Source organism: Geotrypetes seraphini, chromosome 3, assembly GCF_902459505.1.
Source record: "Geotrypetes seraphini chromosome 3, aGeoSer1.1, whole genome shotgun sequence".
Taxonomy (NCBI): Eukaryota; Metazoa; Chordata; class Amphibia; order Gymnophiona; family Dermophiidae; genus Geotrypetes; species Geotrypetes seraphini.
In genome coordinates, this window is record NC_047086.1 from 3,504,558 (window position 1) to 3,517,069 (window position 12,512).

Here is a 12,512-nt window from a genome sequence, read left to right on the forward strand (position 1 = left end):
CCCGGCTCTCTCCTCGTGAGGCTGGGGCAGGGTAAAGGGTGGGGGGGGGGGGGCTGCTTGAGAGGAGTCGCCGCTGGAGAGGAGTCGCGGCGGTAGGATGAAAAACGGCGGGCTGTTATTGTGAATCCAGCTCGGGCATGCCTGGAAGCCAGCGATTCAGACACCGCCTCGGACCTGGCGTCAGATGACAGTGATGCCATGGAGCAGAGTCGGGAGGAGACACCGCAGGGGCTGGAACTACCCTGACGCTGGAGCTGCTTGCCAGAATAGAGGGAGGGAGTGGGCATCTGCAAAACAGATGCAGAGAATTTTTACAAAATGCAGCCTAATTTTGGGTCTCTTTTATTTTAAGTTGGTGCAGTTACCAAGCCCCGATCCCCCTTCATGTCCTAGCGGATCGCGGACGAAAAAGGGGAAAGCCCGGGGGCGGGGCCAGACTTCGACTCCCTCCCCCCCTTGGCTTCGCTCGCGCACACCAGCAGCTGGACTGAGGGCCCGTGAGGTAAGGATTTGCGCTCCGAAATGTGTGGGGGCGAAAAATACCTGGGGGCGAAATGTGAGGGGCGAATTGCTGGGGGCGAAATGTGTGGGGGCGAAATGTGGGGGGCGAATTGCTGGGGGCGAAATATGTGGGGGCGAAATGTGTGGGGGCGAAACATCCGGGGGGCGAAATGTGTGGGGGCGAAATGTGTGGGGGCGAAATGTGTCTGGGGGCGAAATGTGGGGGGCGAAATGTGGGGGGCGAACCTTCCGGATCCCTCTTTTTTCAATATTGTAGCTTTATTTTAAAGCAAGATGGAGATAAAGTGCAGAAGCTCCTGATTGCACCATAGATGGGTATCTTTGGGTCTTGCACAAGCTGTACTGTCTAACTCCAGAAATCTCAGCTGTCTCTTAGATTAAATAGAATGAGCTGAGAGAAGGGGCAGAGCCAAGGAGTTCATTTTGTTCCTATTAATCTTCTTGAGAAAAACTTGAATGTTTGGATTTTTATCTGTTTTCCAAGGCTTTGGTTGAGATTGTGAACAAAATTTATCATATGACTAACTCCGGAAATGCCAGGATAGGTGTGAAACAGAAGAGCCTTGTGAGTTCCAGCAAAGGATGTGTTAAAGAGACTGAGAAACCATTCGACACCATGAACAACATTGTGGCTACCTTACTGCTCCATTTGACCAGGTAAAAGGAGGGTAGCAATGAAGCAGGATATCATGTTATGAAAGAAATAATGTAATCCCAGGAAGAACAGAAGGCTCGGTGTCTGAATTTTATCTAGAAATATATTTATTGTCTTTGCTATGTATGGCAACAAAGAACATCTTGGTGCATTCTAACACAAAAAAGAATCAAACAACATACAGTTTAAATGATATATGTCCATCAATGATTATTATAGTGTAAGGATTGGTGTCTCCATTTCAAATGTCTGTTTCCCATTTTTCTCTTTAAAAAAGATGGGTAAGCACCTTTTACACTAAATTTTAATTTTCAGTTCACTAGTTTTTGTATATCTATTCTGGTCCCCTCCCACAAACTATGATGGACAATCTGTTTCCATATGAGCAGAAGTGATGTTCAAGGCACTGACTCTATAGTCTCATGCAGGGGCTTCTGTACAGCTTCTTTTTCCCGAAACTGTAATTTAAGGCTTTGTCTTTTGCTCCTGGACATTTGGAAGATGTCTGTGCCTTGATTAGAAGAAGCTGGAGCTAAGACATTATTGTTCACAGTTCTCCAAAAACATGCCACTCACACTTACCCCAACACCCACACCTAAGAACATAAGAATTTCCACTGCTGGGTCAGACCAGTGGTCCATCGTGTCCAGCAGTCCGCTCACGTGGCAGCCCCTGGGTCAAAGACCAGTGCCCTGAGACTAGCCCTACCTGCGTACGTTCCAGTTCAGTAGGAACTTGTCTAACTTTGTCTTGAATCCCTGGAGGGTGTTTTCCCCTAATAAAGACTCCGAAAGAGCATTCCAGTTTTCTACCACTCTTTGAGTGAAGAAGAACTTCCTTATGTTCGTACGGAATCTATCCCCTTTCAATTTTAGAGAGAAACATGTAAACAGTTCTAGTATCACAGACTATGCTTTGATTTTCTTAAAACCATTGCGCAGTGGTTAAAGCTACTGTCTCAGCACCCTGAGGTTGTGGGTTCAAACCCATGATGCTTCTTGCGACCCTGGGCAAGTCACTTAATCCCCCCTCCCCCATTGCCTCAGGTACATTAGATAGATTGTGAGCCCATCTGGACAGGCAGGGAAAAATGCTTGATACCTGAATGAACTCATGTCAACCGTTCTGAGCTCTCCTGGATAAGTGTAAAGTGATGCATGTCGGTAACAAAAATCTCATGCACGAATACAGGATGTCCGGGGTGGTACTTGGAGAGACCCCCCAGGAAAGAGACTTGGGAGTTTTGATTGACAAGTCAATGAAGCTGTCCGTGCAATGCGCGGCGGCGGCGAAAAGGGCGAACAGAATGCTAGGAATGATAAAGAAGGGGATCACAAACTGATTGGAGAAGGTTATCATGCTGCTGTATCGAGCCATGGTGTGCCCTCACCTGGAGTACTGCATCCATCACTAGTCGCCGTACATGAAAAAGGGCACGGTACTACTCAAAAGGGTCCAGAGAAGAGCGACTAAAATGGTTAAAGGGCTGGAAGAGTTGCTGTATAGTGAGAGATTGGAGAAACTGGGCCTCTTCTCCCTTGAAAAGAGGAGATTGAGAGGGGACATAATTGAAACATTCAAGATACTGAAGGGAAGATAAAGACAGATTGTTCACCCTCTCCAAGGTAGGGAGAACGAGAGGGCACTCCCTAAAGCTGAAAGGGGATAGATTCCGTACAAACGGAAGGAAGTTTTTCTTCACCCAGAGAGTGAGCAATAGTGGCTCGTGGCCTGTAGGGGGCGATATCTATGGGACGTTAATGGAATGGACAGTGCAGGACATGATGGTGCAGTATTTTTGTGGAGTTTTTCTACAAAAGTGCCTGCTTTTCGTATGGTTCTGGGTAACTCTAGTTAGATACAAGCATATGTGTTAGTTAAGACCACGCCCAATAGAAGCGTACGAAAAGTTGGTGACTAAAAATCTGAATGTGGATGTAGCCAAGGCCAGAAAAACACACTACAGATTAATATTAAGGAAAAGCATAATAATATTCTCCTTATGTACTTTGCTATTAAGCCAGACCATAGAGGAAATGGATATATATTTAATACATATATATTTAGCCTCGTGGTTCTAATTGATACCGGATGTGCTTAGGCTGGTTAGGAAGAGTATATTAGATTACGTATCCCAAAATGGAACATAATATGTATTAAGTGTGTTGGATGTGTGAAAGGGGCCCCGAATGATAGATGTATGAAAGATATATATGAAAGAATGTTGTGTACTTAATTTCTAATATTTTCAATATTTTAAACCTGAAGGAACACTAAGGAAAAATCCTAAGGCAACATCTGGAAATAGTTAAGTTAGAATCAGAGACCTGTATCAATCTCCAGCATAGGAAGGGAGGGCACATGTAGCCCACACTTACGAGTGTGTCAATGTAATTTGAAGCTGTCAGTTTTTATATAGCTCAGAGCCCTATGGTGCTAACAGGGTCAAGAACTTTTCAGCAGTTTGAATTCAAAGTTTCTTTGGATATGTAATAATGTATGTTCAGAAATGAATTTAAACAAGAAATATAATTTCTGAAACTTTTATTCCATGTTAAAAAAAGTTCTTTGTCCAAATCTAAGGACAGCCTCTCTAAGTGGATTGGCTGACAGCCAATGATGTCAAACTGGACTGAAGGTATATATTGAGGAGCTACGAATTATCGAGTTGAGATCTTTATCAGAAGGCCAGCGTTTGGCATCTGTAAAGTTCTCCCAGTGACGTAATAACCTTTTGAGAATTAATATGAATAATTAATAAAAAAATAATATTTTGGAACCTTTTACATCATGTGCCATTTGTCATATTCATTTTACCCACCCATGAGCAAACCTGGATGCACAACAGTGGTAGATAACTGGAACGCTCTTCCAGAGTCTGTTATAGGGGAAAACACCCTCCAGGGATTCAAAACAAAGTTGGACAAGTTCCTGCTAAACTGGAATGTACGCAGGTGAGGCTGGACTCATTTAGAGCACTGGTCTTTGTTCTAAGGACCGTCACGTGAGCATACTGCTGGGCAGGGCCGCCATCAGAAATTTCTGGTCCCCTTACTGAGCAATCCTATTGGGCCCCCCACGCGCCCCTTCCCCCCCCCCCGACGCCCCCCCTTCTTCCATGGGCCGAATACACACATACTTTTCTGCTAATGCTCTACCTAAGCCAGTCCCGTAAAATCTTCTCACGTCCATTGGGTGATTTGGCATAAAGGAGATATTCATAAAAAGAACGTCCGTCAAGATCTTTACTCATAGACTGTGCCATTTGCTTTAAATCATCTTCCATCATTAATCCAAATTGCACAATTCTTTCTCTGTCTTTGTCCTGAATGGCATTTTCCAGTCAACAAATTTATGAGCCGGCGCGGAGAACGCATTTTTAAACAAATGTAGTTTATCCTTGTACTCCTTATGTAATTTTAATCATCTATGGATATGTTTGTATGTTTATTGTTCAAATGGTTTTATTTATTTCCCCAAATTTATTTTTGTTATACGCATTGAAAATATTTGAAATTGCGTTTAAATCAAAATCTCAATAAACTTGAAACGAGTGCCCGTTAAATATCAGCAGCAGTAGAAAAAACAACTGCTTTTACATACAAGCAGCAGCGAGACCTACCGCAACCACCAAGAGCCCACAGACCCGATCCTGCCAGGAGTGTGAACTCCTCCCCCTGCAGTCCATTGGAGAGATCAATCTGCCTGCTTTTAAATATCAGCAGCAGTGGAGATCAACTGCTTTTACACCTAAGCAGCAACGAGACCAGCCACATCCACCGAGAGCACACAGACCCGATCCTACCAAGAGTGTGAACTCTTCCCCCCATGCAATCCGCTAAGAAGATCGACTGTCGGCTCCGGGCGGCTTTCCCGCAGAGGAGAGAATCCTGCATTCACCGTGGGCCTCATCTGGGGCAGCCTCCTTGGAGCGGCTGGGGCACGGGCAGTGTGTCTGGGAGGGAATGCATGGATGGGAGAACATCGCAGGGGAGGAGACATAGGCATCCTGGGACTGTCTGCCAAGTCTCTTCCATGAAGAAGCCCTTTCTGGAAACGTCAATCGCTCCTCCTAAACTTACTTGCTCCACTTCATCACTGACGCTGAAACCGTGGATTGAAGACAAAGTTTTATTTTATTTTTCTTTCCAGCTTATGATTTATCTTTAATCTTATCTATTGTTTTGCCTTTTGTCTTTGTTTTGTTCTATTTCTATCATTTAAATTTCTCCAGAATTCTACTGTTCAACGGCTCCCCCTTCTGCTTCTATTCCTTTCTCTCCTCTCTTCTACCTTCCAAAGTATTTAGATCAATGCTGTCTTGTTAAAATGTTTATTTTATTTTTATTTTTCCTCTAACTCTACTTTTCACTTCTCTATTACCCTCCAGGTACTTTAGTTAGATTGTGAGCCTTCGGGACAGTAAGGGAATTTTTCAAGTACCTTTCTTATTTCTAATCTTAATGTATATTTTCTGTAAACCGCTTAGAACCTAACGGATGTAGCGGTATATAAGAAATAAATTACATTACATTACATTACATTGTAGGAGGGTTAAATACTCAAAACTTAGAAGAATAACAATTTACTTAAAGTTTTTGCTACGCCAGCTTTCTGGTATCTTTACATACAGTGGTGTACGTAGCATATGTAACACCCGGGGCCCATCATTTTTTGGCACCCCCCCATCTGTAAGAAAAACATGATTTTTAGTAACAAACCACACGTCACACATGAGTACCTAGGAAAAGGCAGCATCTTACATATTGCAGTGAGCAGTACATCAATACACCCATTGTAAAACTAAACAAGCCAGACCAGCACAGATCAATCCTACACCGTCAATCCTAACAGAAAACCATGTCTTTCGAACACACAGAACACAGAAAATACCTTCGCCTAGTATGGAATATGTCATCACAAACTAACCCCTCCCCCTTTTACAAAACTGTAGTGTGGATTTTAGCCACGGTAGTAACAGCCCTGACGCTCATAGAATTCTGAGCATCAGAGCTGCTACCACCACGGCTGGCGCTAAAAAACGCTCCACAGTTTTGTAAAAGGGGGGATAAAATAGAAATACACAGTTCCAACGCTCTAGCTCAGAGGTGCCCAAACTTTTTGAGCTTGTGAGCTACTTTAAAATGACCAAGTCAAAATGATCTATCAACAATAAAATTAAAAAACACAAAGCACACTATACGCTGAGAAAATGTTAATTATCATTCCTATTCTGGGTTTTTTTCAAAGAGGTCAAGGCAGATGACTCTATGCATTGTCACCTCAGTAACAACCATACAAAAATAGACAAATATACCCTCCATCCTTTTTATTAAACCACAATAGCAGTTTTTAGCGCAGGGAGCTGCGCTGAATGCCCAGCGCTGCTCTTGACGCTCATAGGCTCCCTGCGCTAAAAACCACTATTGCGGTTTAGTAAAAGGGGACTGTATTGTAAAATATAGACAGCAGATATAAATTCAGAACTGTGCATAGTAAGTGAAGGGAAGTTTTCATCTCTGGGAATTTACCCAGTTAACTATTAAGTTATTTGGGCAAATTCCTTTGAAAACTGTGGTAATACTGCCTCCACTTTGCTAAATTTAAAATAAAATCATTTTTCCTACCTTGTCTGGTGATTTCATGAGTCTCTGGTTGCACTTTCTTCTGACTGTGCATCCAATCTTTCTTCCCTTCTATCAGCCTGTATGCTTTCTCTCCTCCACACCTCATTACCTCCCCCAACTTTTTCTTCCTCTCTCCCTGAACTTTCTTTCTGTTTCTCTTCTTTCCTTCTGTTTCCCTGCCTGCCCCCTTTCTTTCTTTCTCCCTGCCGTTCCCCAAGCCACTGCCGCTGCCATCGGGGAACAGGACCCACCAATGGATAACAGGCCCCAAAGCCGACGCCGACGCATGCTCTCCCTGCTTCGGGCCGATCAGTCTTCCTCTCCCCGACGTCAATTCTGCCGTCGGAGAGGAAGTTCCGCCCAGCCAGGCAGCAATTGGCTGGCCCGAACTTCCTCTCCGACAGCAGAATTGACGTCGGGGAGAGGAAGACTGATCGGCCCGATAGATTAGATCGCCAAGACAAAGTGAGTCCTGGGTGATCGACTCACTTTGCCTTGGCGAGATACTGGCGCCCCTGTCTTAGAACACTGCCTAGGACCCTGGGGGAGCCCGGGCCCCCTGTCAGCTCCGGGCCCCTGAATGCAGGACTGGTAGTACTGCCCTGATGGCGGCCCTGCTGCTGGGCAAGATGGACCACTGGTCTAACCCAGCAGAGGCAATTCTTATGTTAATGGTATAGAAAATTGAATTAATTAATTAAGGTTCCCAAGGGTTCATTCTCTTCAAGCAGAAAGACTCTGACTCAGTTCAGATGTAAGTAATAGAAAGGGTTTCTTCTAGGTGTTATGGCACACTGTGCCTTTCTACCCTGAGAGTGTAATACACAAGACAGCCGTATTCCTCTTTCTTGTACATCCCACTTTATTCTGGGACCAGTGGGTCATTTCCTTCTACCTGCCAGAATCTGTAGGAGATCTCAAAATTTCAGAAGCTTTTACCTCCTTCCCCTCATACGTCATAACTGAGCATGCTCCTCTGCTCACCAGTCTTTCTTCCTTCAAGCCAGGCTGTAGGAGCTTATCTTTTCTGCTTGTGTTTACTTTCGTGATATTTCAGTATTTTTCATTCGCGGTTCTCGCCATCGTGCTGTGGGGGTTTTCTGTGGGGACATCCTTGACTGCAGGAGATCACAGACTGTTGGTGGTTGATCATTGGAACAAGCTTCCAGTGCAGGTGATCGAGGCAGACAGCGTGCCAGACTTTAAGAATAAATGGGATACCCAGTGGGATCCCTACGAGGGTCAAGATAAGGAAATTGGGTCATTAGGGCATAGACAGGGGGTGGGTAAGCAGAGTGGGCAGACTTGATGGGCTGTAGCCCTTTTCTGCAGTCATCTCATCTTCTATGTTGGAGAACGTCTGCTTCTGGGGGGTTTGCTGCCTGGCAGTAAGCCCCCTGGAGCTTGCTCACCCCAGGTTCATCCTCTAGTTGAGTGGAGTGCAGGCTGAGCAGTTCCGTGGAGGCGTAACCGGAATCGGAGCCAGACTATGTTCCTCCACCAAGCGTTTGCGCAACGTGTCCATGGGTGACGAAGTCTCCGGCCGTGGTAATCAGGCTGGTGGGACAGTAAGAAGATATTAAATCCAGTTTTCCAAGTTCCCTGAGGCACAGGATCTCCTTGTGAGATATTTCAGCTCTGCCTGCAGTTTCTCTCATTCAGCACATTTCACAGTGAGTAAAAGATGTGTTTCCTGTCAACACATGTTTCTGTGAAAACAAGCTAACAGCTTGAATCAGAGATTTGGGGGGGAATCTTTAAAAAGGAGGTTTTAGGTGGTTTCACTGCATGCCCTATGCCCCCCCCCCCAACCCCTTAAATCCCCAAATCTCTGTTTTTAAGGGTTCTCTGTGGTTTTCCCGGGCTATATTTAGTCAAAACACCTTCAGTGGCCATCTTGGATTTTTTCAGTTTAGATTTTAAAGTTATTTTTCATACTTGCCAGCTTCATTTTTGAAAGAAAAGCCACATAGATGAACTCCCCAGGGCAGGATGGGATGGATTCATGCCTTATTTGCGGTGGATGGCTGTTGGATGCGCAGAAGTGTTCTACGTACACTGCAGCCCGCCAGGGCTGCAGTTTCTATGTTTCTATGTTTCTATAAGGTTTGCTCAGATGCAGTGCCTTTGACCTCCGAGGAGGATCTTCAAGTGCCTTCTGCCCCCAACTCCTGCGAAATTGGCCTCAGGGGGCCCCTGGGGAGTGCGCTAGCGGTGTTTCGGTGAAATACAAGCACGGCTCCGGAAATAAATTTCATAAATCTTTCAAGCATTCCAAATCTAAGGTGCAAAAGTCTGCTACCACCGTGGAGAATGGTTTTCCCCCAGAATTTGTGCTTTATCAGGCATACTTAGTTAAAAAAATTTCTGCTTATTTTCTTTCCACCAACCTCTGTATCAGTCACAGGGACCCCTGTTCCAAAGGACCAGGGTCTTCTTGCCTTCCTGCGGGGGTACCGGGAAATACATCAGCTGTGCCCGCAGTTGTGCCAGATACTCTTTCCATTCCTCTGCTTTTGTAGGGCAGCACTGCAGTGGCCATGGATGTGGCTCAAGGCTTTGAATATTTTGGCCCACTCTTTAATCCTGGTGAAATTAGACTACTGCAATAGTTTACTCAACAGAATTACTCAGAAGGAAATCAGACGCCTATAAATAATTCAAAACGCCGCCATCAAGCTCATTACAAAATCTAAAAAATTTAATCGCGTGGCTCCTCTCTTACACAAAGCACACTGGTTGCCAATAAAACATAGGATTTTTTTCAAAATTTCATTAATAACCTTCAAAACATTACAAACTAAAACCCCTCAATTCATCGAAAAATATCTTATTCCTTACGAACCTTCCTGTTGTCTTAGATCTACAGACCGCAGATTACTAACCATTCCCTCATTGCAAATAATTGGTACCAAACGCCAGGACATCTTCTCGGTAGTTTCTCCTCAGCTTTGGAATACTCTTCCTACCTTCATGAGAAGAAAAAAACCTAGATCGCTTTAAAGGCCAACATGTATGACCTCACAGGAAAGCTTATAGCCCTCCTCCTTCTCTACCTACTTGGCACGAGAAACTGGATCTCCAGAGCCTTAGCATTTGAACTTATCCCAACCTACTTCACATGGAACAGAATCATTGGGCCTGAAAAATCACTTCGCCAACCTCGTATCATCCATGACTACAAGGAATCAGGTCCCTTCCCAATCTCCGTGGTTAATACCACCTGACACTCCTCTAGACCATCGCACAAAAGAAAACGACTCCTAAAAAACTTACAACGCACTGAGCCCTCAACACCTTCTGAACATCACATTATTTCTGGTGCATACCTGAACATTCGCTCGGTTAGGAACAAAGCTCCATTGATCAAAGATTGACTAGAAGAAACCCACCTAGACATCCTACTCTTAACCGAAACATGGCTAATATCCGATCAGGACGCTATCATAGGCGATTTACTACCCTCAAATTACAAAATCATTCCTTTATTAAGAAACTCCAAGAGAGGAGGTGGTTTAGCAATAATCCTCCGAGATCACTTCCAGTTTCAAACTCTTGACTCTAAATTAAACAATGACCTGGAAATTCTCACCTGCAAAATATCCAAAGTAGACTGTAAAGATTATCTGATCGTCACAGTATTCTACACACACCCCAATAAATGGAACCTAGCAAAAGAAGACCTCTACGAATTCCTCCTCACAAACTCGGTAGCCGGCGCCTACAATCTTTTTGCCAGCGATGTCAACCTACACCTTGAGCAGGAAGAGAATTCCAACGTTGCAGATCTACTTTCCTTCCTCACATCGCTAGGCTTTTCCAAACCACCTCCGACTAAAACCCACAGGAAAGGTCACCATTTAGACCTGATCACATTTCTCTCCAATGCTCCTACTACCCCCAGTATAAGCTTCAATGATGAAACCTGGGTCAACACCCCCTGGTCAGACTACCTTCTATGTAATTTTAAATTACACTGGCTCAAAAACCAAACCAAAAGGCAACCAAAGATCAACCTCAAAGAGAAAATGATATGGACAAGAGGACAACTAAACCCAGTAGAATTTTGGTCACACTATAACTTAATATCCATCCCCGATTTAGACCCCAAGTTCATCATAGGATGTAAAAACTTCAGCAACCAAGTTCTAGACAACATTGCACCATTGAAAATATGTAAGAAAAGACACCGACTACTAGCCAGCTGATATGATGCCGACCTATTAGCATTAAAACGAGAAGTACGTAAATTAGAAAGAATATGGTGCAAATCCGGAAAAGATAATGACAGACACACTTGGCGACTAAAAGTTATAGAGTACAAAAGAATGATCAAACGTTGCAAATATTACTCCCAAACAATCAATTCTCCCTCACTTAACAGCAAAGAACTCTTCAGAATAGTCAATTCCCTATTCGAAATCGATTTACATAAACGTTCCCACTCAGATCTCCCACCCTTGGCGGCAAACCTAGCCGACTACTTCGCCACAAAAATTCACAATTTGAAAACGTTTCTCGCAACTACAAGCACAGACCCATCAATCAATCTACCTGCCCTAGATAACGAAGGCTCAACTGCTAACATGACCTAGAATCATTTTGAAAACCCATATTGGAACCAATTCCTCAAGCTCTACTCTAAATATGCTAAATCCAACTGCCTGCTAGATAACTGGCCATCAACTATCATGAAAACAGCTCCTTTCCCTTTCAAAGCTGAACTTTTCAACTGGGTCTCCCTCTGCTTGACCACTGGCTACTTCCTGCTGGAACTCGGGCACATTCTTGTGACTTCAATTATCAAAAACCCCAAAGAACCAGTCTCTTCAACCTCCAACTACAGACCCATTGCCAACATACCCCTCTTCCTCAAACTAATGGAAGGCCTAGTTAATCTTGACCTCTTGACCTACCTTGAGAAATTTAACATCCTACACGACTCCCAGTCAGGATTTCGCACAAACAACAGTACGGAAACTGTCTTAGCATCGTTAACCGACCACCTCTTCCATCTGTTTTCTCTGGGAAAAAGCACACTGATAGTTCAGTTTGACTTAAGCAGTGCCTTTGACCTCGTCGACCATGACATTCTGATCAGATGCCTCGACTCGATAGGCATTTCGGGACAGGTACTAACCTGGTTCACAGGCTTCCTAAAAAACCGCACCTATCAGGTACACAGTGATGGAACCTTTTCCCATTCTTGGTATAACCCCTGCGGAGTTCCACAGGGCTCCCCTCTCTCCCCTTCTCTGTTCAACATCTACATGGCATCACTGGGACATAATTTAAACTTGAAATCCTACTTATATGCAGATGACATTACGTAACCTCACTAACACAAGAGACTGAACAACTCACCTCCTCTGTTCTCACTATGGTAGAACAATGGACTACAATGCTCCTGCCTAGCTTTTAAGATCATTCACGGCATCCTTCCTCCTTTAATCCCACTATTTTATAAACTCCTTGAGTCCTGACTCTACCAGACCCGCCCAAAAGTATAAACTATCCTTCCCCTCTCTAAATGGTATTCACTATGCAGGCAAACTGGGAAAATCACTTCTCTTCAGAATCACAGGTCTTTGGAACGACCTTACTACCCCGCTGCAGAACCTGGGCTCCCTCCAATTATTCCTCAAGCAACTGAAAACCTGGCTTTTCACTAAAATGTAATTCTATCCCCCCTTACTCTTCTCTTCTA

General features: G+C 44.2%; 1 protein-coding gene across 3 annotated transcripts in view; it reads left to right on the plus strand.

The window, feature by feature from the left end:
- TUBE1 (tubulin epsilon 1) overlaps positions 1–12,512 on the plus strand; it is a 99,699-nt gene that overhangs the window by 51,819 nt on the left and 35,368 nt on the right. For all 3 annotated transcript variants that reach the window (XM_033939736.1, XM_033939735.1, XM_033939737.1), the window contains exon 8: positions 1,007–1,179. In XM_033939736.1, the coding sequence (XP_033795627.1) occupies positions 1,007–1,179 (173 nt within the window). The remainder of the gene's footprint in view (positions 1–1,006; positions 1,180–12,512) is intronic.